The sequence below is a fragment of the Phocoena sinus genome, chromosome 11 (assembly GCF_008692025.1).
Source record: "Phocoena sinus isolate mPhoSin1 chromosome 11, mPhoSin1.pri, whole genome shotgun sequence".
Taxonomy (NCBI): domain Eukaryota; kingdom Metazoa; phylum Chordata; class Mammalia; order Artiodactyla; family Phocoenidae; genus Phocoena; species Phocoena sinus.
This window is the reverse complement of record NC_045773.1, coordinates 5,023,732-5,049,685: the sequence shown is the minus strand read 5'-3', so window position 1 is coordinate 5,049,685 and position 25,954 is coordinate 5,023,732. Positions and strand designations below refer to the sequence as shown.

The following is a 25,954-nucleotide window of genomic DNA, read 5'->3' as shown; positions in this document are numbered from 1 at the left end:
CCTGGGGCTTTGCCCCTCCTGGGATTTGGGATCTGGTGAGGGTTCACATTCTCACCCGTTCACAGTCCAGCACATTGCCGTTGGCATCGCATGAGAACAGCGGGGCTCCCTGGCAAAACACCAAGCTCTCCCTTCGTTTTCGCTAAGCAGCTGCCACACTGATGGCATTTTATATATCGTTCTCTGTCTGTTAACGGGAATGAACAAATCTGGTGACTGTGAGGGGAGGGTCCCTCTGAGATGATGACTTTGGTGCGTATTTTCTAAATTTCTTTATTGTGGCTGCTCTTGGTGTGAGGAGAGGCCTCAGCTGGATTGGGCAAGGCTCTACGTTGTCTCTATCACAGTGTCTCTGAGCATATCCACTATCTCATAAATTGGTCAGGGCAGGCACACTGGGATTTTGAAAGCAGAAGTAGACCTGCCAATGAAAGTAGCATTCCAGAGAGTGCAAGAATGCCACCGTCACGTATTGCTGCAAATTCATCTGAAAATCCTGTCACTCTGGGTGTTTTTTAGAGACAGATGCACATGAGTTGAATTAAAGCATTTTATTTCCAGGAGGGATAAGGATAACATATTAAATTCAGACTGATCTTGAAATCCCATTTCATCCAAGAAGTCTTTCCTGATACACTGGATAAGTGGTTATATTGAATGTTATCTTCCTATTCATTGCCAATACCACCCCCAGCTCCGAAATCCATTCTTTTGCCTAGGCATGGTGGAAATAACCCTTATCAGATATTCCTTTTGTTTAATTGGTGACTGTGTGCTTGTGACTGAATCTAAGTTTCCAAGGAGGCAGGGGTTAGATGCCAAGCCCAGTACTTTGAGCAGAAGGGACTGCAGGGGGTGGAGGAGGGTAGTATGAGCTCCCAGAGGCCCAGCTAGTGCCTGGGAACTGGCTGCCATTTTAGTCTTGGCTGTGCCGGGACTCTGAGAACCTGCCGTGGGCCTTCTTGGCATCGGTGTGGTGTCTGTTTAACAATCCCACATGCTGGGAAGATAGGGCCCCACATGCCTTGGTGCCGTGCCAGGGCGTGGGCTGCAGCAGGACAGAGGTTGTGAGGCAGGGCTGGTATCAGCTCTCCGGGGAGGCTGGAGAGCCTTGGGGGCTCAGGCAGGTGTCCAGACACAGAGCAGGAGTCCAGCCAGGCCGAGGTGGGCAGGCAGGACTTAAAGGTCAGATGAGGTGGTGGAGAGAATCAGAGAAGGCAGGAAAGGTCTGAGGGGTGGTCTTGACAGTCAGAGAAGGTTGAAGAACCAGAGAATGGCGAGGACAGCAGGGTACAGTGGAGAATGCACTGGGCAGGAGGAGACCTGGGCGCTGTCCCAGTGCAGCCCCAAGTCCAGGCATGATGTGGGAGCCTGCGCTTTCCTTGGCTTCTATAGCCCTAGTCTCCTCATTTGTAAAATGAGATGTCTGGCCTAGAGACTCTCTCAAGTCTCTTCCAATAATAAAATCTTTGGGCATTGAGAGTCCATCAATCATACTTGCAGCCCTGGAGGAGGCCGTAGAGATCTAGAGTCACCAACTGCGTGTCACTAAGGGAAGTGACCCGGAAATTCCACTGTTTTTCAGCATTTCAAGAATAACAGATTCTATCTCTACTCACAAAAGGACCACAGCAGATGATCACTTAAACAACAGTTTGATCATGGAGTTTGGGAGGAAATGTAATAAAAAGATGTTCTTTTGTGGTAAAAAGTTTGAGGAACTGATCAAATTCAGTTCTCTCTTTTTATATATGAAGAAAAGGAGGCCCGGAGAGGAGATATCATTTGCCTAAGGACACCTAGCAAGTTCGAGCAGAACAAGAAGAATCAGAAGACTGCAGTTTTCTAACAACCCAGTTCTGGCTTTTATCGTCTCCCCGAACTGACTCATGCACTAACATCCCTGATCAAAAACAGAACCCGAGCTTTTGAAAAATGTTCTAGCTTTCCTTTCTCTAATAAATAGAAGGTAGATTTGATCTGGCAACTTTTCCTACTAGCAGTTCCAGATATCAGTGGCTTAGAGCGTGAACCCAGTAGCACTAGAGAGAAGCAGCTGGATTACCCCTGCTGCCAGCACACTGGGGTGGATGTGGGGAGCTTGTGTGTGAGTGGGCGGAACTGGAAAGCTTCCTGTGGGAAGAGCGTGATCTCTTTAGAGCCTGAAAGGCTGCTATGAGTAGGGAGAGCTACGGGTTAGGAATAAAGGATCCTGGCTATGAATCTGGCTCAACTACTGTGTGACCTTGGGCAAGTGACCTCTCTGGGCCTCAGTTTCTTCACTTATAAAGTGTGGGGGGCAGGGGGCACCAAGGGGTGCTACATGTTTGCCAAAGGCAAACTCTGACACTGAAGTCTGTGTACTTCATCTCTTCTCCATGGAGCTGTTCTGGCTTCTCACAGGTGAAGGTCCAGTGAGTTCAGTTCGTAGATGAGTAGTAAGTCCTAGAAGACTGGGTCTGTCTTTCCTGCATTCCATGACTCCATTCTCCCTACAGGAAAAAGCTACCATTCCTTTGCTTGGCATTTGAACTTCCATGACTGGGCCCCATGTTACCTATCCAGCTTCATCACTTGTCATCTCTAGAGATGAAGGTGTTTAGAGTTAGAGACCCAAATTTCAATCCCAGCTTTACAAGCTCTTTGCAGCTCCGTGACTTTAGGCAAGCTTCCTACCCTCCCTGAGCTTCATATGTAAAATGAAGATGATAAAGAACCTAGTTCATCAATTTGATATGAGGATTAAATGAAATATCATTAAAATTGAGTGGGCACTGAATGAATGTTAGCTCACTCTCTCCCTTCCCCAACTAAAGCATACGTTCCTGGAGAATAGGAATGGGACACCTCTTTTATATCCTCAGAGCACTTTGCACAAAGCCCTCAGTGAGCAAATACTCAATAAATAATTGTTTGACTGACAAATATTTGTTGGATTGACACTTGGTCTGTCTGTTCCAGAGCTGTTTAGGTAAACCGAAACCTTTGCTTCTCTTTTGCAGTTTGCTCAGCTGGTGGCCGTCTACAAGACACTGGGAGGAGAAAAGTTCCCACTCATTGAGCAGACATACTACCCCAACCACAAAGAAATGGTAGGTGACTGAGTGCGGGCTTCAGTCTCTCTGCTGTTCGCACTCTGAGCTTAGCCACGTAGTGACTATGGGGCTCTGAAGAGGACCTCAGCCTCCCAACCCCAGAGACTCTGTTGAGGTTGAACTGCAGACCTGCTTTGTGAAGCCAGGGTGGCTGGGTTTTAGCTGACAGCCCCTTGTCTCCAAAACCTGGAGACAGCATAGGAAAGAGCAGAAACAAGGGCATTTTATCGAGCAACAAATCCATGAATCAACAATCAGAAGATCCAGCTGCTTCGGGTCCAAGCCCAGCCCCACAAGTCAGGGACGGTTGCATTTCCTCACTGCATGTCAGTTTCCCAGTGCGAAAGGCAAGTGGGCATAATTATTCCTGGCCAGGACATTTAATATGGTACTTGCATAATTTAAGTGAGATTCTTTAAGTAACAGTCTGTGAAGAGTGTGAAGTGCTCCTCAGATGTAAGGTGTTGTTCCTGTTGTTATTCATCAGGCCCTGCCATTCCCTTGGCTTCCTCAAAATTTTGATAAGACGAGGGTTGCCCTGTGCCTTCTCTGAGGCCATCCTAGGATGGCAGAAGGAGCAGAAAAATGGGATGGATGGTTGGTACAGAGGCTATTACTAATGTTTTTCTCTCGTGGTGACCTGGGGCTTAACCCCCTTCTTCTTCTCTGGCCCCACGTACTCTGCCTCAGGCCTGCACGGTCAGTTGGTGGTCCTCCTTAACCCACCAGCGGAGACTCTCTCTGCCATAGCTTTCCAAGTCTGGTACTCGGGGACAGAGACCTCCAGAAGGAATCTCCATTTGCACCATTTCTGTGAATAAGGAGCCTGCTCCTGGCATTTTGTGTGTGGCCCAGCTCATCAGCGAGCCACGCACGGAAGATGAGTAACAACCCTGGGCCTCGAAAAGAACTGCCTCCTTCATTTTTGTCAGAGCATCCCCAGGAGAGGCCCTGGAACCTTAAGCCCTTGTGTTTAATAAATTCTTGAGACTGTCATCAGGGCTTTCCCTTTTAGGACAAGTCAGGAAGCCGTGTAGAGGCTGAGGAACCCTAGGGGTCTGTGCTTGGCGATTTCAGGGAGTCCAAGAGGGGACTGAGCTGAAGACTGAAGGGGCTCTCAAAGCTGGCTTTTTCCTGCTGTAGCGTCTAGCAGGCTGACCACTGAAAAGAACTGCAACGCGTGCAAAGTGTATTCCTCATCTACCATCCTTTTGCCCCAAGGGTCCTTGTGTTACTTTTCTCCCGTCCTCTATCCTGATATTTGCCTTCAAGAGAGGACCCCTAAGATCTCTCTGAGGTGTCAAAAGCTAAGTGGGAATTTCAACTCTATAAGAGAAAGGCTTTTTTTAGCTTAAAAAAAAGTTTTGAAGTAGGAATGAAAACATTAGTAATCTAGTAGAGAAGGACTTTCTAAAAGAGACAGAGGAGAAGCCTTTTGGACATCAGTTCAGGGCATTAAGTATAGTTAACCTAGAGAGACAACCCAAGTCTGTTCTTATCTTGCTAATTGGGCCAGGCCCTCTGCCAGGAATGGTATAGAGGGGATTACAGCACATGGAGGGAGGTTAGGCCATTGTAGGCTTCACATTGGATGATTCTGTGTCCCCCAGGTCACTCCCCCAAAGCTGGGATTGAAGGATCAGAATGCGTTGAGACAGGAGGAGTAGAGGATACACAGCCAAAGGATGCTGTTCTTTTCATTTCTCCAAGTCAGCCTGTTTATGATACTGTCAACCCACCTTCTGGTCTTGTACATCACAAGGCCGCCACACCATCTCATATGTATAATAGTCACCATCTCTCCCCTGTCAGATCAGTTAAGACAAAAGGAAAGCACATTTATCTGGGGAGAAAAAGGAATAGTCCTAGCTTTGGAAAAGAAACTAAGCCAGAATCAATAACAAATACCAGCTCAGCTAAAAGGGTTTGGGAGGCAGGGATGAAGGGCTGAGGACAGGAGAGAAAAGTCATGCTACTTTCCCTAGCCCTTGACAGGTTCTGGACTGGGGTCTTGGACACAAGCTGTAATATGCCCCATCCCTGCCCTAATGCTAGCCAGACCATCCACTTGTTACTTCCCATTGTCTGGCAGCGATGAGGCAGGTGGTAACAGCCAGAGCTCTGAGGGAAGGAAAATGACTTGGTTTTCGAGATTCTTGAAGATATGTGGTGGTCCCTCCTAGGGCTGGATGATATCAACAAACTCCTTCCTGAGGGGCAGGCGTCCCTGGTACCAGCTGCAGGTGCCATCAACATGCTTCATGCAGACATAGTGCCGGGCCTGGTACCCATAGAGCTTCCGTTCCAATAGCCAGTCTGTCCAGAGGCACTCGTTGGGAGCCGAGATGGTACAGGGCACCGTATAGCAGGTGGTGATCTAGAGCCACAGCCACACAACATCAAAGTGAGTAGGGTGTCCTTTTTCCATTATTGCCTTTCAGACTCCTACATGTTCTCCTACAGCCTAACTCAAACACCCCCTCCCTTATGAAGCCTTTCCTAGTCTCCAAATTTCTCCCTTAGTTCTCCTTCCCCCTGTGCTCTGCATATATAGTATTGCCTCCCTAATGGCATCTCTGGAGTCAAAAAGACCTGAAGGTCCTTACTCTACCACTGACCTTAAGCAAGTCACTTCACTTCCCACAGCATTAATTTCTTCACCTTAAGATGGAAATCTTAAGTCTTCAAAAATTTGTTTTAAAGACTAAATTAAATATCTTAAATAAATTAACCATTACAGGTCCTGGCAAAAAAAGTAGACTCTCTTTAAATGGTAGTGTGTTATCCCAGTCTGCCTAATATGATGGCTGCCTTCCCAGCTAAAATGTAAGTACTCTGAGATCAGGGACTATGGGCCATCTCGCTTTCCCCTCCCCAGCTTCATACGATGCCTGGTCCATCGCAGATCTCAAGTATAGTATAGCAGGTGAATAGATCACGCATGCATGAAGGAAGGAATACATGAAAGGTGAGGCTGCACGGCTCAAGACCCTTCCCCCACCCCCAAAAGACCTTGGAAATGGACATTGCTTACTTGGCAGCCACAGTTCAGATGGTAGTGGTGATTCAGACTTTCTCTCTGCAAAAAGGACAGGTTCTCCCAGGGCTCGATGTAGTTGCACAGATGGATGAAAACTTTCCCATCATTGAGGATCTGACCTTCAAGGGGAGATGGAGGAGAGCCTAGCATGAGGAATCTGCTCATGGAGCTCCAGGAGTCCGGATTCTTGAAGGAGCCCCAAATCACAGCCTCTTCAATATCTTTTGGTGGCAGTGGTGTGACATGGGACTCAGTGAAGGAACCAGAAATACCTCTATTGTCTTTATATCGAAGCTGTTACCAGATGATGTTTGTATGAGGGAGAATTGTGGGGTGAAGGCCTTTACGTTAGCATGGTGTAGACAGAGGGATGTGGGCTTTAAGTCAGAATCTTGGTGGAACCCCCTTCTTTTCTATCATTTACTAGTGTGTGACCTTAAGAAAGTCACATAACTTCTCAGCTGAAAGATGAGAATAATGAGGTTATTGGCAGGATTAAATGAGAGAATGTCTGTGAAGTTCCCAGCACAGCTGTGGGCCCACAGAAGATGTTCAATAGATAGTAGGTTTTTCTTCCTTTTCAACCCCTTCCAACCCTTCCCAATATCTACACAGGCCAGTCTCCTGCCCCAGTGATACCTATCTTGGTGAGTCTTTCCCCTTCCCTTTCTTTACTTATCAAACTCTTTCCTGTCTCCAAAGACCCTTTTTAGTACTATCTCGTCCGCAAAGCCATCCCTGACCGTGCTAGCACACACCTCTCTTAGAACTTCAGTCGCTCAGTCATTTACTGACTGAGCAACTACTATGACCTGGTACCAGGAATCCAGAAATAAATATGACAGGATCTCTGCCCCCAAGGAGCTTAAACACTAGTAAGGAAGACAGATAAGTAGGCAAAAATGACACTTTTGTGTGATTATATACAACATGCAGTATAAGAACAAAGGAAAAAACAATTATCTCTGTCTGTGGAAGGGCTGGGGGCAAGAAGGGTGTCTAAGAGCAGATGATGCTTGCATTGGGCCTTGAAGGGATGGGTAGGAGTTCACCTGCCAGACAAGTGGGGAAGAACTTCTGGATGCTGGGACAGAGGGGCGCAGCCCAGCAGTATACCTCCTGCAACCGTATTCAGCTCTAGGGGAAACGAGGGGCTGGGAACGGTCACTGACAAGTGGCAGGAGGCAGGGCTGGAGAGGTCAGCAGGGTCTGGTCACAGAGGGCATTCAGTATTAGGCAGAAGAGCTTGTGCCTTCTCCTGCAGGCGCCACTGATGACTTTTCAGTATGCTTGTGCTTCGCCACCTAACCCCGCCTTCATTTAGACTTGACCTCTGTGAGGGCAGCCAGCACGTTTGCTGCTTCCCCTGATGCACCACCGTACCTAGGAGAGGGCTAGGCAGGCAGAGGGCAGGTGCTCAGGAAGGAGGTGGCCTCGTTGGCTAGTCCTGGGACCTGGAGGGCTCAGGGGCATGCCCCGCCTCTGCCTCTCCCATTCCAGAGGTGCCCCGATCAGCACATACTCAGAGCTGGGGGCCCCTACCCGTGTGGCCTCCAATGCCTATGATTTCTCAGAAGTTTGAACTGTGAGCTCTTTGAGGACTGTGACTTGTTACTGAGTCTCCACTCTCCTGCCCCAGGCCAGGCAGTGAGTAGGTGGTCATTCATTGCTAAGGGGATGGACAGATAGTGGAATTCCTCCTCCTGTCCTCCCCACCTGCTATGTTTTTCTTTTCCTGGCCTTCTCTCTAAATATTTTTCATCCTTTAGGGCCGATTCAGATCTCTCTTAGACAGTGAAGCTTCCATAACTGTTTACAACCACACAAATACCTTTCCCTGAACTGCAAAATAATTCAGTACTGCATTCATTCACTTACAGGTTATATTCTTGTGAGGTTCTTTAACTGTTCTATCCCAACCAGTTCAGTATGAGGGATCTGCCTGGGCCCAAGGTCATGGAGACAGAATCATGTTAGAGTCAAGGCTCCTGTTAGGGCCTGTGCTTTACTGCACCCCCAGAATAGGGCCTCAGATGTGAGTCAGCCACGAGCCAAGAGTGTGACCTGTCCCGGCTGTCTAAAGCTAATACATTTGTAGGCTACAGTGACAATTATGTGTGTATTGCAGGGGGAGTTTGCAAAATGCACAATCCTCCTTTGCTCTGTCACTAAGACCTCCCTTGCAGTGTGGTGTCCAGTTTGGGGTCCTGTGCTGGGGAGGGACAGGGACAGGCTATATCCCTTTGAAGGTGGCCAGGGCAGGAAGGGGTCTGGGAACCACAGCCAGTAGACCTGGAGCTAGAGTGCACGTATCTGTCGTCCTCTGCCCTCTGAAGGGTCATCGTAGAATAGAGGGCAGAGCTGAACCCATAAGGGAGAGTTTCAGAATGGCAGAATTTGGCTCAAGATACCAAAAATCTTATACCAATTAAAGCTGTTTGGAAATGGAACCAGTTATCCTAGGCTGGGAGAGCAACCTGTGAACTAGCAAGCCAGTGGCAGTGAGGACTTTTGCACTGAAATGGATGTTACCAAGGCTCCTCCCAACCTAGGCTGCCTCTTCGTAACACAGCTTTGTTTTATGCCCAAGAAAATGCCACCTGGCTCAGCTCACTACCCAGGGTCAGTCCGGGCTCCTCCTTGACTGCCTTCCTTAGGGCAGAGACTCTCAGGGCTGCTTGCTGGTCTTCTTTCACTTACCAGTCAGGAGATACTGCTTCTGGCTGTTAGCTTCTAGTTTCACCCCACAGAGGGAAGAATCAAAAGGTGTATAGATATACTGAATATTGTTGACTTTCTCAAACCCTTTGAACATCTGAAAGCATTTACAAAAGAGCAGTACTGGGTCAGTGAGTGTACTTTATATCTTCACAGGAAAAACTTTTTCTTAATCTAAAAAAATTAAGCGAAAGTCTAGTTCAGGATTTGTTGCACACAGATGGCCCAACTGGGTCTTTCCTCTCTAAAACAATCTAAACCTTGGTTGATTCCAGTGAGAAGGGAGGTGCCTCTAGCAGCCCTATGCACAAGCGCTGAGGGCCTGTCCCGCACTGTGCCTTGGCTCCGGTGGGCCTGTTGCCTACATGTCATCCCCTGCACTTGAGCATCTGTACCCCAACACCGCTGAGCCAGGCCGCCTCACCTATCGGCCCCACCACTCCCAGATCACAGACTCCACTCCTCCTAACAGCCCAAGGGGGTGATCGCCCTGGCCTGTCCCCATGTACCTTTATCTGTTTGATTTCATACCGGATCATTTTTTGAGTGTCAGCAGGGTCTGCACTGGCAGGAACTACCTTCTCACTGGAGATTTTGGCCCGGATCGCTGCATAGGAAGAGGAAAGAGGGAACTTTCAGCAACACGTGGGAGTGGTCCATCTGGGATCTAGATGACGTGGCATCACCCTGGAGAATTGTGCAGGGGAATTCTGGGTTTAGGTCTTGGTGGGTTATAGGGAGAATGCTGCATGTGAGGGAAACTCCTCTGCACTTGCTGGAAGTTCCAAAACCCTCGGGCCTGTTGGGTCCTGCACTTTAGCAGCTGGATTGGGGAGTCTGGTTCTCCACAGCCAGGGTGCAGTGGGGTGGAGGTGCGGCAGGTAGAGGAGGAAGCAGGAGCCACCTGAGGGCAGTTGGTGTGCGGTCATCCACTGCTGTAGTCCAAGGCCTCAGAGAGAGACTGACCGAGTTGATGTTGGTAAATGTTTATGAATTAATAAATGTCCTGACCCTGCACAGAGGTATTTCATCTCTTGCCACTTGGGTATTAATCAAAACCTGTTTATGAGTTCCTCCTCTGTGCCTGGCCTAACGCTAGATACTAGACCCACAAACATGATTAAGACAGAGTCCGCACCCTGCAGAACTCTTGGTGTGGTGGAGAACACCCTTAGAAAGACCAACAGCACAGCATGGTAGGAGCACAGAGGTGCTGTGGTAGCACCAAGGAGTCAGGAAGCCTTCAGAGAAGAGGAGACACCTGAGTACGATCTTGAAGGATGAACAGGAGTTTGCCAGGAATTTAAGGGTTTCAAGGAAGGGCATTCCAGGCAGAGGGACAGAAAGGGCAAAAGCTGTGTGTTGAAGTGAGGGCGTGGTGACAACCTCAGTTATAGGCTTGGACACCCAAGAATGTTTATAATGAAAGCGCAACCCCTGGCCCGTGGCCTTCCCTTCCCCCATCCAGTAGATCAGAATAATCACCGGAGAGTTCCGGAGACTTGTTGTTCAGTGACAACACCCCCCCGCCCCCACCCCCACCCCCGTAACTGCAGTAGGCAGGGGAGACGGGGTCGCTGCGGAGGCCCTTTATGCAGTCTGTTCCCTCGCAAGTCTCCGGGTCGCGGCGCTTGCAAGGTGGCTGTGGCGCGGGCCCTGCCCGACCCACGGGGCCCCAGCAGGAGGCAACTGGTGCGGGATTGGAGCTCCTCCCCTTCCCTCCAGACTCCAGGTCTGCCGCTGGGCCCCGCCTCGACCCCACACAGCCACCCCCTGCCGTGGACCTCGAGGGCTCCCCCGGACTCACCTAGCGCCGAGTGGCAGACGTGCTGCTGGGGGTGCGCTGGGGCGCAGCTGCACGCCTCGCCCAGCCCCGGCGGCCGAAGCAGCGCCAGCAACCGCAGCAGCAGTGCCCAGCTCGGCGCGGTCCGGGGGCTCCGCGGCATGTCACGGCAGCGCCCTGACTCAGCCTCTGGGGACTGTCGGACCAAGCAGCTCCTCCAGGGCTTCTCCAGAACTCGTCGCGCCCCTCGCCCCTGGTTTTATGAGGTGGACCTAGGGCCAGTCCCGCCCCGATGGGCTCCGCCCTCCTTTGGCTGTAGGCCACCCGCGGCTGCGGGACCAGCGGCCCTCCTGGCCGGCGGGCTCGGTGGCAGGCTCTGCAAGATGAAGAGGGAAGCCAGGAGAGTCTCCTAGCCTCTATTTCCTTGCCTGTGCCTTCTGGAAGTAGAGGGAGGGGTGGGAAAGGGGATGGTGTAAGGACTGAAAGACAGGGCAACAAAGACAAATGCACCGGGACACAGAGACCAAACGACTGTAATTCAGGCAGAAAGGACAAGAGTGTAGAGAGGCACAAACAGAAAGAGACAGGCGGAGTCAGAGAGAGGCAGACGGAATTACAACAGGCAAAAGAGACAGTGACAGAGAAGGACGGATCTCTTGCTGAGCTGCACGCTGGGAATGAGACAAGCTACTCAGGGCTTCTTTCAGCTGCAGGAAGTGTTTTCAATGCCCTATTTATGAGGCTCCAAAGCAACAGCAAACAGTAATGGAATAGGACAGAGAAAGTTGGGGTGTGTGTGTGTCTTGGCTCTGTCGGCTGGGGGGTGGGGAGAGATGTCCGAGAAAGCAGCCAGTGCTTTAGAAACCCTTTCCCGTGCCCAGAGCTCAGACTCTGCAGATGTCTGAGGACAGTGCTCTTGCTGGGGGCTCAAAGCACGGGGTAGCCCATCACTTAGGGCAAACCTGGGTTCTCAAAGCTCTCTCCAGACCCTAGGCCACCCTGGTTCCTATCTCAGGCCCCTACTCAGCTGAGAGACTACATCTTGTTATAGAGGGTGGGGCAGCTTAGAAAACAAAGAAGCAAGGCACTTGAGGCCACGGACTGGAGTCCTGTCCACTGTTTGACAGAGGGCATAGTGCTCCAACCCTCCAAACAGAAAGAAACCCACGGGATTGTTGTCGTAGGATGTTTCCACACACTGTACCACCAGAAGGTCGCAGGCTGGGTACTGATTCTGTCACTAGGTAGCTTGGCAACCTTTGCCTCTCTGGGCCTCACTTCCTTCTCCGTAAAGTAGGATTGAACTACGTGATTTTGCCCCAGTCTCAACTGGCCTCAGCCAGGAATACTGAAATCCTCAGGTCAGGTACTCCCAGTATCTGGTCACACTCAGGATTCCCATGGGGATCTGACTTTTCGTCAGAGTCAACATTATTTCCTTTGAAAGACATGTTTTCATCTTGATGTGGTGGTGATGTTTGAAAAGAAGGAAACTGAAAGAGAGCTGAGGCCTGACCGAGAAGGATGAGATTTGGTGTCCAGGTTGGTTCTTCACGCAACACCCGACCAAGATAGAGTCTGATGTGTTATTGCCCGGGATCTCGAAAGCATCCCATCCAGTCTCTTCGCTTGGCAGATGTGAAGGCTGAGCCCCAGGGAGGTAAAGGGATTTGCAGAGAGACTGGGATGCAAGTCTCCTGACCTCTAGTCCAGCGCTCTTTCCCCTCCACCATGTTATTTCTTCCATCGCCATTTTGTAACAGCTTGAAATCCTGCCTTTGAAGGGTGGTTCTTCTTCTTTTAAGTTTTCATAGTTCCTCTGTTAAAATACGGCTACCTCAAGGTAATGTTTACTCTCTTAAGGATCTCTTTTGAGTGATAAACGTGTTGAATTCTTATGTCAGCTCTCTTCCAAACCCCAAGCTGGGCAGAAATGGGCCTTCGCATACTAAGTAAGCTGTGTTTGGTGCTGAGTTTGGGGTGTTGGTGAGCAAGGGAGTGTGAAAGAGGGGAGAAAAGCCAGGTTCATTGCAGGAAAGCAGGACACATGAAGGATGAAGCGATAAGTTTTAAAGATGTAGAGAGTACCAAGTCGGAGAGCAGGGTCCTTATGGTTCTGCTACTAATATGCTGTGACCTTAAGCAAGTCACTGTCACCCTATGGGCCTCAGTTTTTTAATTTGTGAGGCAAGTAGGTTGCACTAGTTCTTTAAAGAGCCCTTCCAAGGGTGTTCCCAAGAAAAATATTTGTAAGATTCCACACGTACACTCTGACCAATTCATTCCTTTCTCCTCTGCTTTCAGCTGACTCTGCCCACGTTCCCTGTGGTGGTGAAGATCGGCCATGCTCACTCGGGCATGGGCAAGGTAAGGCTGGGGCTGCTGTGCTCTGAGGTTGAGGCCAAGAAGGGCACTTTTCAGAGAGCCTGGTTGTGGACTGTTCTTCTGCCTCTGTTGCTGATGACTTCTTTTCAAGGAGAAGACCGTTTGGCCCCTCTGAAGCCATGAGTGTTACCCAAATGGTCCTCTTGCAGCAGGCAGAGTGCAGGCCACCTGACTGGTCCCTGTGTTCTTTGCAGCAAATGTGGCTCCTGAGCCCTGGGAAGGGAAGCTCAAGAGTAGGGGCTTCCGGGGCTTCCCTGGTGGCGCAGTGGTTGAGAGTCCGCCTGCGGATGCAGGGGACACGGGTTCGTGCCCCGGTCCGGGAGGATCCCACATGCCGCAGAGCGGCTGGGCCCGTGAGCCATGGCCGCTGAGCCTGAGCGTCCGGAGCCTGTGCTCCACAGCGGGAGAGACCACAACAGTGAGAGGCCCGCGTACAGGAAAAAAAAAAAAAAAAAAAAAAAGAGTAGGGACTTCCTAGGGAGATGTGGCTCTCAGGTCTGCATCTGGATGGAAACATCTTGATGGGTTTGGGGGCTCAGGGCTCTTGTGACTCTCGTGTGTGTGTGTGTGTGTGTGTGTGTGTGTGTGTGTGTGTGTGTCCTTTCTCCATTAGGTCAGAGTGGAAAACCACTACGATTTCCAGGACATTGCCAGCGTGGTGGCCCTCACCCAGACCTATGCCACAGCAGAGCCTTTCATTGACGCCAAGTATGACATCCGGGTCCAGAAGATAGGCAACAACTACAAGGCTTATATGTGAGTGGGGGTGGGGTCCCCACAGATGCTCTTCACTGTCTCCTCAGCTCTGGGGAGACTCTCAGCCCCCAGGTGGTAGCCACCTCTCAGTTTAGCCTCCTCTGGCCCACAAGGCAGAGAACAGAGAGCGGGCGCCATTCCAGTCAAGGGAGTCTTAGCCTGGCTTCCTTTCAAGGCAGAGGAGGGGTTCCTGAACTGAGATGAGAAATAAAATGAGTATTTATTTTCATTTTAGCCTCTAAGTGGAATCTGACATTCTCCTCAGTTATGAGAAGACTGGAGTATCAGCAGCAGCGCATGTGGTTTGTCACTAAATGGGCAGCACAGAGGTTTTTGTACACATACACTTGTCACAGATATCTCTGAACACCCGTTACTTTTATCACTATTTAAGAATCATGATAGTTAGACTTGCCACTGCATTCACAACTGTAAATACATTTGTTATTTACGAAGAAACATATTTTTTACTAATCTGAGATTTGTTTACTATTTTTGATAACTGTTTTGGTAAATTCTTTTAAATAATTGAGTTCCTTTGTTGTCCTGTGTAGTTTATTTTACATTCACACGTCTTACATATTTTATACATTGAAAGGAATCCATAGGCTTCACTAGGCGGCCAGAGCACAGAAAAAGTTAAGAAACTCCTGACGCAACGATATAGCCCTGCAAACACTACAGAACATTAAAAGTCTAGTGGTTATGAGAATAGATGACTTCTCCATGTAACTGTGTCCATTTGCCAGAATGGAAAGGTAAACGTTTCCTCCAGTACAATTTAGAAAAAGAAAAGATTTCAAGACTACCTGATCTTCCATAAAATACATAAGAATGCAAATGGCTTACGAGTCCAGTTTTGGAAATATTAACTTCACACTGTAAAAAATGTTAAGGTAGTGTTTTTCTTTACAAAGAGAGAACATTACAATATATGAATTTGATCTTTGCCACTCAGGACTTCAGCAGATGTCAGGGTTAAGCAGCTTCCCTCTCTCACCATCTATTTTCATTTTTCTTCCCTCATCTTTCCTTTTAGTGTGTACACTCCCCACCCCTGGAGTTAGTTAGGAGTCCCTTCCCTGCACTCCCTTCTTGTAACCCTTTGCACACCTCTAGTTGAGCGCTTTTCACACGTTGGGTATTTGTACCACGCTCCTCTGAGCTCTCTACGCGGAACCGGAGTCATCTCTGTGGCCCTGCTTCCTTGTACAGTAGCAGGCGTGCAGTAGGCCCCCAATAAGTATGCAGGGTAAAGCCCTTGTGAAGAACTGAAGCACAGAATCTTTTTCACCTTTATTCACCCGATTCCTACTTTATTTAAGTTTATAATTTTTTTTTTAGTAAATCTTTATTGGAGTATAATTGCTTCAGAGTACTGTTAGTTTCTGTTGTGCAACAAAGCAAATCAGTCATATGTGTGCACTTCCCCATATCCTCCTCTTCTTGCGTCTCCCACCCTCCCTATCCCACCCCTCTAGGTGGTCACAAAGCACCGAGCTGATCTCCCTGTGCTATGCGGCTGCTTCCCACTAGCTATCTGTTTTACATTTGGTAGTGTAAATATGTCCATGCCACTCTCTCACTTCATCCCAGCTTACCCTTCCCCCTCCCCACATCCTCAAGTCCATTCTCTACGTCTGCATCTTTATTCCTGTCCTGCCCCTAGGTTCTTCAGAACCTTTTTTTTTTTTTTAGTTTCCATATATATGTGTTAGCATACAGTATTTGCTTTTCTCTCTCTGACTTACTTCACTCTGTATGACAGACTGTAGGTCCATCCACCTCACTACAAATAACTCAATTTCGTTTCTTTTTATGACTAATATTCCATTATGTACATGTGCCACATCTTCTTTATCCATTCATCTGTCCATGGACATTTAGGTTGCTTCCATGTCCTGGCTATTGTAAATAGAGCTGCCATGAACATTGTGGTACATGACTCTTTCTGAATTATGGTTTTCTCAGGGTATATGCCCAGTAGTGGGATTGCTGGGTCATATGGTAGTTCTGTTTTTAGTTTTTTAAAGAACCTCCATACTATTCTGTATAGTGGCTGTATCAATTTACATTCCCACCAACAGTGCAAGAGGGTTCCCTTTTCTCCACACCCTCTCCAGCATTTATTGTTTGTAGATTTTTTGATGATGACCATTTACTTACTTTTTTATTTGCAAGGGACTGTCAGTTATTTGGGAGAATGTTTAGGCCCTCTCAGTTCCTCTTCCCCAAACTTTTGGCCATTCTCTTGCTCTCAGAAGAAGGAACTGACTTGGCAATAGTCAGGATAAGGTTTGAGATTCTTCCCTCCTCCCCCAGCCCTCACCCTAGAGACCTAGAGGCAGCCACGGTCGGTGGAAAGAATGCGCAACTCCTGCTCCACTGTCAGTAGGCAGTAATGTGGGTCCCTCTGTGGAGGTCGGATGACCTGTGAGTCTCCCTAAATAGCTTCTCAGTTTCCCTTCTGCTCCCACGTGCCCCAGGTAGCCTGCATGGATCTGTGCCCTGCATCCCGTTGTTAGAGAAAGGTGTAAAGTATAAGGGACATTATTATTACTCAAAGTTTCTGAGACCCTATTATGTACCGTGGCCTTGTGCTGGGGGCATGGAAGTGAGGGACTCTCTGCCCCTGTCCTTGAGGAGTCCAGCCTCACCACAGGAACACACCTGTGAACCACCAGTGTTAGGAAGACAACATTATTTTTACTATGATCTGTCTTTGTGTTTCTATTTATATTTTGCAAGCCACTCAGCTGTCAGTTGTTTGCCTTTTCTGAACTAGGTAGTGGGGTGTAGGGAAAAGCGCAGCACAATGAAGGAACGAAGAGTCCTGAGTTTTTATCTTGTATCTACTTTGAGTAAACATACAATGCTGGACAAGTCATCTAACCTTTCTGCGTCTTCCTCTCCTTGTCTGTAAAGTGGGGGCAGGAATCGCAGCCTATTCACAACAGGGCGGTTGCAGTGAGGCTCTGGCGAGGGATTGGGAAGGAAGAACCTTGGAAGGTAGTCAGTACTGTCCAAATGTGAGGAGCTGTTACTGCCACATCGGTCGGCTCATTGGGCTGGCTCAGGGCTCTGAAGTACCAGCCGTGTGTCTCGGTTTCTCAGTGTCTGAAATCAGATCTCTGCGAGAATACTCCTGAGAACTGCTGAGCAGAGAAGCACATCATCCTGTCTTCAGTCATAGTGAGTGATAAGGACAGCAGTTGAAGGGCTCTGTCAGTAGTTGAGCAGGGCTCTTCTGTCCCCTAGGCCATCCCCTTCCTCTTGACTGTGTCTGAATGAAGACTAATAATTTAAAAGCCATATTTTTGGTATTTTACAGTTTATTTAAAACTGTATCAGTTGGTCCTCATGACAACCCTGTGTTTACAAAGGGATAAGGGAGGCACAGAGAGGTGAAGTGATTCACCCAAGGTCATTGAGCCAGTCAAGAGCAAATCCAGAACCAGAAACCAGGTCACCTGCCTCGTATTTAGTCCAAGACTAGTTGACTCTAACACATGCTCTTAGAGGGAGGGTGCAGAGGGCACGGAAGAGAAGGGGTTGGGGACCTGACTCCATCAGCTGCATGTGATGGATGAGGCAGCTTAAGCCTGAAGAGGTTAACTGACTTGTCCAGAGTCATGTTGCTGATACTGTAGGCCCTCAAAATTAACTACTGAATTAATAAGTGAGCTAGTAAGGAAACCATGGGGAGATATTCACGGGAACCCTGAGGGTATTTCCAGCATCAATAGAATTCAGTTTATATATACCAACTCAGCCTAGGTACCAAGTGGGTAGGCTGCTGGGAATACAAGACAAAGTATATACCCTCAAGTGATTAATAGACTTGTGGACAGAAGACTTAACTCAAATAACTAAAGTAAAAAGTAGATGCGGGATTTTAAGTGAGGTGTAGGCAAAGTCCTCTAGGTGTTCTAAAGAGAGCAAGTGCTCATCTGGTTGAAAGGATCAGGAAAGGCTCCATGGAGCCAGAGCAGTCTGGGTGCGACTCTTGTAGAAAGGAGGAGAGCATTGCAGGCTGGGGTTGGCGGAGGCAGCCAGGCTCTAGGCTCAGCAGACAGGCCCCCGGCTATTTGCGGGAAAAGCAGGTGGGGAAAGTGGTGGAGAGCCCTCCTCTTGCTGGCCCAGCTCACTGTCTGTCCTGTCCTGGCGGGACCTTGTTGTAGGAGGACGTCAATCTCAGGGAACTGGAAGACAAACACTGGCTCTGCAATGCTGGAGCAGATCGCCATGTCAGACAGGTAAGTAAGGGGAGGCGTCCGTAGATGAGGAGGTGTAAGAAATGAGCCCTGCCCAAAGGGAGCCTCTGATCAGGCCAGACAGATGGAACACAAAGGCCCAAGCACCCAGTTAACAAGATCAGGCAGGAATGGGTTATGTGCTGAATTGTGGAGATAAAGACTGGACATGCCATAGAAGGTCCAGGAAGGGAGGAGTTACTGTGGGCTGGCATGGCCAAGAAAGGCCACCTGGAGTAGGTGAGACCTGCCCTGAGCTTGGGAAGGCAGGTAGGATCTGGAAAGCAAAGCAGGAGGGCCCTGTAGACAAGGCAGTGTATTTGATGGGGGTGGAGAGCGGGAGGGATGGGGTGGGGGCTGGGAGAGGTAGAGACAGCAAGGAGAGCATGGGACTAATGCCCCAGCCTCGGGACACCTTCCCCTCCCCTCCAGGTACAAGCTGTGGGTGGACACCTGCTCTGAGATGTTTGGTGGCCTGGACATCTGTGCTGTCAAAGCTGTGCATGGCAAAGATGGGAAAGACTATATTTTTGAGGTGAGTCTGGCCCACACAGTATCTCAGTAAGAGACACCCCCCTAGGCTGGAGGCCAGGCTTTCGGCTTGAGACCTACATGGGCAGCACGGACTGCATTTATGTTAGAGTCTCCTGAGCCCTGGGAAGGTTTCCAGATGACACAGCCAGGGGGTATGCATAGCAAAAACACACCTGCCAGTGGGGGATCTTATTTCTAACCAGCTAGGCTGACCCACACCATTGGTAAGAGATGCCAGACTCGGGTTCCTGGGTCCTAGCCTGCCACTCCTCCGGGAAGACTTTAGTGGTTTTGCCATTCTTGGTCTCAGGAAGCTGGTCTTGGGAATCATTTGGTCCAGTCTGCTCATTTTGCCAGTGAGACAGCTGAGGCCTAATGCCATGAACATGTGCCCAAGGCTACATAGTGAATCGGTGTCTCAGCCTGGACTAGAACTCAGGTCTCCTGGGTGCAGGAGATTCTTCTTAGCCCTTCTCTGAGCCTTGAGACACTTGACTCAGCCTGAGCCTCCGGCACAATTTTGCTGACTCTTTTCCTGTATTAAAGGGAGAGTCAGTGGCCATATGGTCTTTCACACACATTCCCATCCAGTCTTCCCAGGAGCAGGAGAGGCTCCTTGCCAAGAATTGGTGGTATTTGCAGAGGATTCATGTCAGGAGCCCACAGTGGGCTTGGCATCTACTCCATGGTCTGCTTGGCATGTAACTTATGGATGGTCATACCTTCCGCCTCTCGGTGGGCCTCAGTTTTCTTATCCATGAATGAGAGAGTTGGACTATAGAGTCTATGGTCCTGGGCAAGCAGACACTCCCTCAAGGAGGAGAGTATTGATCTGGACCTTGAGGTACAGGAAAAATTGGATTGGTGGTGAGAAGAGAAGGCATCCTCTCTCCTTGCTCTCTCTTTCTCCCCACCACCTTCAGCCACCAGACTGAAGTCTCACTGAGCCCTGGCATGGGTGAAGTCTGGGGGAGGCCCAAGGCAAAGGCTTGCAGGAGAAGGGGATAAAGGCCAATATATGCAAAGGAACATGTTTCTAGCCGAAGACAAAAGCACCAACTTCACCCCAACCTCTCTCTGCTGGCTTAAGTCCCGCTCATTCTGAAAGACTGTACCAGGCCTTGGATGTTTCCAGGCCCTTTCCTAATCTGGGCCACTTCCTCCACCAGGTCATGGACTGTAGTATGCCGCTGATTGGGGAACACCAAGTGGAGGACAGACAGCTCATCACCGAACTGGTCATCAGCAAGATGAACCAGCTGCTGTCCAGGACCCCTATCCTGTCTCCTCAGAGACCCTTAACCACTCAGCAGCCACAGGTAAGCAGGGAAGAGACAGAGGAGAGCCAAGAACCATTGCCAAGCCCACTGCTCTGGACTGGTGGCTCTAGGATGGAGCAGAGGTCAGATACCTAGAGGCCTACATGGGCTCTGTGTAGTCTTTTCCTTCTCCTTCTCTTTCCCTTCCCTCCCCTTTGGACACCTGATTATCTTCTACCACCCCTTATAGAAACCTTCTCATTAGCAAGCTGCAGGATCAGCTTTAGAACTTTGCAGAGATGGAGTACTGGCTCCCTTCCCTCTGAACTTGAAGACTCCAGGGAACCAGAACCTGTTTCCCCTGGGACTTTTAAACTGGGAGGTATCTGAGGAAGGGCTCAATCAAATCTCTCATTAGCTGTTCACTGCCTGAGAGGTCTGCCGCATTTGTAAAGAAGGGTGATTCTGAGAAATCTCTTGGTCCGGAGAGAGGGGAGAGTCAGGTCCCTCATTCTGAGCGAGAGTGACAAGATAAAACTCATATTCGAGTTCTGCTTTCCTTCCTGAGGGAGACGAGGCAGCTTTCTCCAGTTGACTGTGGTGTATGACTCCGGGCCGTCACATTCACAGTGACAGTATTCCAGCTGCAGGTCTAGTGGGAAATCCACACTGAGGTTTTTGTGAAACCTCAGGCCCCGTGGCACTAGAGTGGGCTAAAGACAGTCATCTAGGAGGTAGCTCATTTTTCAAAAGTATCGCCAAACTCTTCTCTCCACCATATAATAGAGTAGTAAGAACTTGGGGCAATGAATCCAAGAACTGAGTCCTAGACTAGCTCTTCCCCTAAACAGCTCTGTGACTCTGAGGGGAAGTTACTACCCTTTCCAGGGCTCAGGTTTTATCCCTTATAATGAAAATCTCTCAGCAATCTTGCTTTCGAGATCCTACTTCAGTTAGGGAGGTGGAATAGAATAGTGATTCAGAATGTGGGCTTTGAAGCAGGAACTATGCAGATTTGAATCCTGGACCCTCCATTTACTGGCTTTGTGACCTTGCACGAGGACCGTATCCGTGGCTCAGGAGAGATCTAAACAACAGCCCTTATTTTCTAGGGCTGTTACAAGGATCAGATGAAGTGAAGAACCTAACACATGGCACAGCACATGGTAAATGCTCAGTAAAGGCTACCTGTGTTGTTACGTAAGCAGCCTCTGGGTGTGGGTTCCCTACAGCCTTAGGCTTTGAGATCATCACTCCCTTTTCTAAAGATCAGTGCTGGGATTATACTGCAATCAGGAGCCAAGTAATTGGATTCTTGAAATCTTTCAGTAAGAAAGAAGAAAAGGAGGGGGAGAGGGCCAAGATAAAATAGTCTGGATTATTTAGTATAGAAGCAAATTAGCCCACATTTATCGTCTCATCATTTGAACATCACAGAATCATAGCACAGAAACATAGAAACATCTGTGCTGTCTTTGGGTATCCAAGTTGAGAGTGGCCACATGTGGTGGGATGTTACCATAGATTAGCTCTTGTGTTTGTTTCACACCTTCTATAGGTGGCTCACGCTCTGGGGGCCTCTGACCAAGCGCAAGAATCTGTTCCTGTGCTTCAGGAATGTAGTCACTAGATAATTAGGTAGGGTAATTAGGAGAACACACTTTAGTTGCTTGTTAGAGATACAAGCCCATTATTTGAATATTGTACTTAACTAGAGGTGATAAAAAGATTTTCCCGGTTAAAATAATATGAGGCCCGCAGTAGATTTTATGATTTTGTAAATCTGATGGAATCAAGGTGTTTGAGTCCTAGTCTTGCCTTTCAGTCCACACTGTCTCAGTGATGGGATTGGCAGATTGATGTTCTTTCCTGCTCCAGAGGAAAAGTGACAAGAGCCCCCTTCCCCCCTTACCCACTGAGAAATACAGAGAATATCTGGTAGCTGCTTAAAGAATTTATGACAGAGTAAGAGAGCCTGATGCTGCCCAGGCAAGATAAACAAAACTGGGCTGCTCTGGGATTCTGTGAAGGTTGCATAAGTACTTTTATAAATGTGTGCAACACTGTCTTGGCCTCCTAAAGGGAAATCATCCTGACTTGAATGAAGGCTATGCTGAGTCAGGAGACCTGAGTTCAGCCTGTCCTTGCCACTGACTCACCAGGTTAGCTTGGTAGATTTCTTTCTATTTCTCTGCCCCAGCATCTTTGCGCGTATAATGAAGGGTTGAACCAAAAAAAAAAAAAAAATCGCTAAGATCTCTTCTAACAATAAAATTTAGATTATATGAAAATGATAAAAGTTCAATAACAAAGAAAGAATTTACCAAAAAAAGTGTTTTCACCCAATGAAAGCATTGATTCTTCTTTCATATAAGTCCCTTACTTTGTAAACATTACATATTTCAGCTTAAATATTTTAAAGAGAAATATGTCAGAGTCAAGGCAGGAAACCTGGTAGGGAATGAGCTTCCCTAAATATAGGCACACCTGCAAAACTTCCTTGTAGCGAAGCTAGTCTGGCTTCAGGGTAAGTTCTTCTCTGCTGAGCCTTACATTTGAAGTTACAACAGAAACTGTAAAACTGTGGAAAGCACACCACGCTGGGAGTCAAGACACTCAGGAGCTAGTCTCACTCTGCCGTGACATTACATGACCATGGGTAAGTCAATTCCCATCTCTAGACCTGTTTCCTCACCTATAAAATGGAATTGGATTAGATGATCTTTAGATCCCTTTCAATTCTAAGGTCACATGAAACCTGTAGTCAGCCCAGCTGCAAAGCCTAAAGGCCCTTAAGTCCTCCACAAGACTACCCTCACTCCTGACAGCAGCAGGAAGTTCAGATACTTCCCCAAACCACCCTCGGGTTCAATAATTCTCTGGAAGGACTCACAGAACTTCCTGAAAGCTATTATACTCACAGGTGTGTTATTGGAAAGGATACAGGTCAAATATAAGTGAAAGAAGGATGCATAAGGCAGAGTCTTTTGTCCTTAGGATGCATTATCCTTTGGCATCCGTATGTGATAAGGCACGTGGAGTGTTGCCGGCCAGGGAAGCTCACCTGAATTTCAGTGTTCAGAGTTTTTGTTGGGGTTTCGTTTTGTAGGCTTGCTTGCTTGATTGATCACCTCCTTGAACTCAGTCTCCAACTTTCCCCTCCCTGGAGGTCAGTCTAATAGCAAGGGGCCTGAGGGGTCCACCATGAGTCACTTCATTATCATGCACCATCAGGTGGGCTGAGGGCCCCCCACCTTGAATAACAGAGACACTCCTGTCACTCAGGAAATTCCAAGAGTTTAGAGGCTACTTTCCAAGGGGGGAGGGGGGTGTGAGTAAAGGCCAGATCTGTCTTTGGGCAAGGCCAAATTCTTTACTACATACATAATTTAATTAATTTAGCAAATGTCTCTCAAATACTTTCAAGCCTTATTTGTCTGTGTTTTCACTGACTAGCACAGGCCTACCCCAAAGTATGTGCTTAAAATTAGTTAATAGACTTAGGGCCACAGTGATAAATGCAGTGCCCTCATACCATCCTAGCTTGCTGTGCCCTCGCCATGCTTGTAAGGGCCTTTGCATTAGCTGTGTCTTCTCTCTGAAGTGCTCTTCCCGTATTTTTGCATGGCTGGCTCTTTCATGATTGTATAACATATTTCCTAAACGCTCCAATCCAAAGTTGCCACCTAGTCACTGGCTACCACCCCTCCCTTTTTAAATTTTCTGCACATCACTTGCTATCAGCTATGATCATTCTCATCTGTGTCTCTTTGTCTCTTCCACTAGAATGTCGGCGCCTCAAGGGTAGGGCTTGTTCACTGCTGTGTCCCTCAGGTCTGGCAGAGTAGCCAGCCCCTGGCAGCCACTGGATGTACCCTGGGTACACTAAGGAGGGGTGGGGGCATGGTCTGCCCAGGTACAGTCTATCATGGGTAGAAAAGTCGAACAACAATAACAAAACCAGTCTGTCTCCTTTTTATTATCACCACGTGACAGCAATTCTATATAAACAACAGTGATGAACCACTCCCACCTACCCCTTCCTTGATCTGCCATTGCAATACGTATTTGTTGGACAAGTTCCCTAACAGCCCTAGCCGCATATTGGAGTTGGTGTTGGGATTCTATGAACAATTTTAGTAGAGTGCAAATGGAAGAGATGTAAACCAAAGCCTGTTACCTCGGTCCCCGCCAGGACTTTGAATGGCGAGCTGAGCCCTCAGGTGCTGCCACTAACTCACGTTTCACTCCTCAGGGTCAGGCCCCTCTTGCTGGCCTCTTTCTTCTGTAGCTCAGGCTGCGAGAGCTTCTGGCCTGAGTCCCAAGCCCTAGATGCTACTTCTTGCCCAGTATTCTAGGTCAAGACCAGGACAGACTTATGACTAGCCATTTGTCTACCTTTCTCTCTTTCTCCTTCTCTCTCCTTGCCTACAGCTCCCCTATTAAAGCTTTCATTTCTTTGACTCTAAAAGAGAGCCTAAAGGAGGTTAGGGACAGGGGAGGTGAGCAGAGGGCCTCCCTTATCTTGTTGTCAGCCAACTGCCTAGACCAAAGTGGGTTAATTATAGGAAACAGAGAGCAAAGTTATGGGGCTGGGCCCAGGCCACCTGCTGTGCCCAGTTCTGAGGGTGTAAGAGGCGCTAAGTCTCTGAGAGCAGGGAGTGGGTGAGTGGCAAAGCCTTCTCTGGCTGATGACAGCTTGGTCTCAGCCTGGCTGGCCTGCCGGCTTTAGGGCTGCCCTGAGAGTTGGCCATGGCAAAGGACCCTCTACTCTGGAGTGCCTTAGGGATACTGTTCTCAGGGTGGCAGTGACACCTGGTGGCCAGTGGTGGCCAAAGCCTCTAGGCTATTTACCTACAGAACCTCCTCCCTGTAGGCCTGCTCTCCCCTCTCTGTCACACTCACCGATCCTGGGGTCTGCCGTCTGGAATCTGAGCTGGGCCTTACATCCTGGGGCTCTGGAGAGGTGCTACTCCTGAGACTCGGGGGAACCAGGGAGAGAACTGCAGGTGGACAGAGCTTTCAGGTCATGCCTGCAGAGGTGGTGTCCTAGGGCTCTTCTTCATGCGGCTAGTCTGTTTTCATTTCCTATTACATGGCTCCCTTTTTATTTTCCTGTAAAATCTTCCAGAGCCAAAGGGCTGAATTGCTAATGAAGGGATTTCGGACACCATGGGCTTTCTATTTGGCTATGGGTTAGACCCATGAGGAGTGATTCTAAGATTCAGCCTTTGGAAACATTAATACACATAATGTGTCCAGGAGGAAGATGAGGCTCCTCCCCAATCTTGAGCTGATCAGAGCACACCTCCAATGTTGCTTCCAGTCTGAGGGTCACAGCATAACAAGGACGAACTCTAACTGGACGGTGCTCAGAGGAGGGAGACCTAGAGGTTGGGGCATTGGGCAGATCTGTTCTATGAGTAAAAGTTAAAGGGGCTGTCGTGAAGCAGCAGTAGTCTCAAGGAGCCCATGACTCAGTATCTTCAGCTCTCCAACAGCTGTCATGGGTCAGAACTGGTGCCAAAGGCAAACCTACTGGAAGACGTGAGTAAAGTCTCTGATGCTAAGAGAGGAAATGGCTGCTCGGGAAAGCGGTATGTGGCTGCCACGTCACTGCTGATGTCCAAGCCACTTGTCAGGCACATTGTGAAAGGCTGGGCTGGGGGCTAGGGCTGTTGGAACAGGCAACTTTTAAAAATCTCCTTCCAGATCTAAGATGCTGTGATCCAGGCCGTGTGCTAGCCACCGACCTGGGAAAGGCAGTGATGAGTGTTCCGAATTGAAGGACTGAGGCCTGATAACCTCTGGCCTCTGCCGGGGCATTATGCAAGTCCTTTTTCACTGGCTCTCTGGTCTAAAGAGATACTCAAAAACCTTTCCAGCCAGGTCTTTCAAGCTACAAAGGGCTCATAAAGATGAAGTCTCTTGAGTACAAGGAGACCAAGATTGAGGAGGGGTTTCACTGGAGTCTAAAGGGCCATGCAGTTAAGGAGGAAACACAACTCAGATCCCAAACACGGGACTAAGAGGGCTTCATTCAGTTTAGAAGAAGTAAATTTCAAGGAAAGGCCTTCCTGCTTCCCACAGCTGGACTGCTTTAGGGAATTTGTTCCCCTGTGAGGATAAGC

General features: G+C 48.7%; 2 protein-coding genes across 3 annotated transcripts in view; one reads left to right on the top strand and one right to left on the bottom strand.

The window, feature by feature from the left end:
- SYN2 (synapsin II) overlaps positions 1–25,954 on the top strand; it is a 148,643-nt gene that overhangs the window by 108,368 nt on the left and 14,321 nt on the right. For both annotated transcript variants that reach the window (XM_032649097.1, XM_032649098.1), the window contains exons 5-10: positions 3,003–3,092; positions 12,941–13,003; positions 13,635–13,777; positions 17,959–18,033; positions 18,463–18,565; positions 19,734–19,883. In XM_032649097.1, the coding sequence (XP_032504988.1) occupies positions 3,003–3,092; positions 12,941–13,003; positions 13,635–13,777; positions 17,959–18,033; positions 18,463–18,565; positions 19,734–19,883 (624 nt within the window). The remainder of the gene's footprint in view (positions 1–3,002; positions 3,093–12,940; positions 13,004–13,634; positions 13,778–17,958; positions 18,034–18,462; positions 18,566–19,733; positions 19,884–25,954) is intronic.
- Positions 537–11,317, bottom strand: TIMP4 (TIMP metallopeptidase inhibitor 4). The gene is made up of 5 exons (XM_032649099.1): positions 10,661–11,317; positions 9,363–9,460; positions 8,836–8,950; positions 6,130–6,254; positions 537–5,472 (listed from the first exon to the last, which is right to left on the bottom strand). The coding sequence occupies exons 1-5, from the start codon at positions 10,797–10,799 to the stop codon at positions 5,275–5,277; spliced, it is 675 nt and encodes a 224-aa protein (XP_032504990.1). The 5' UTR covers positions 10,800–11,317; the 3' UTR covers positions 537–5,274.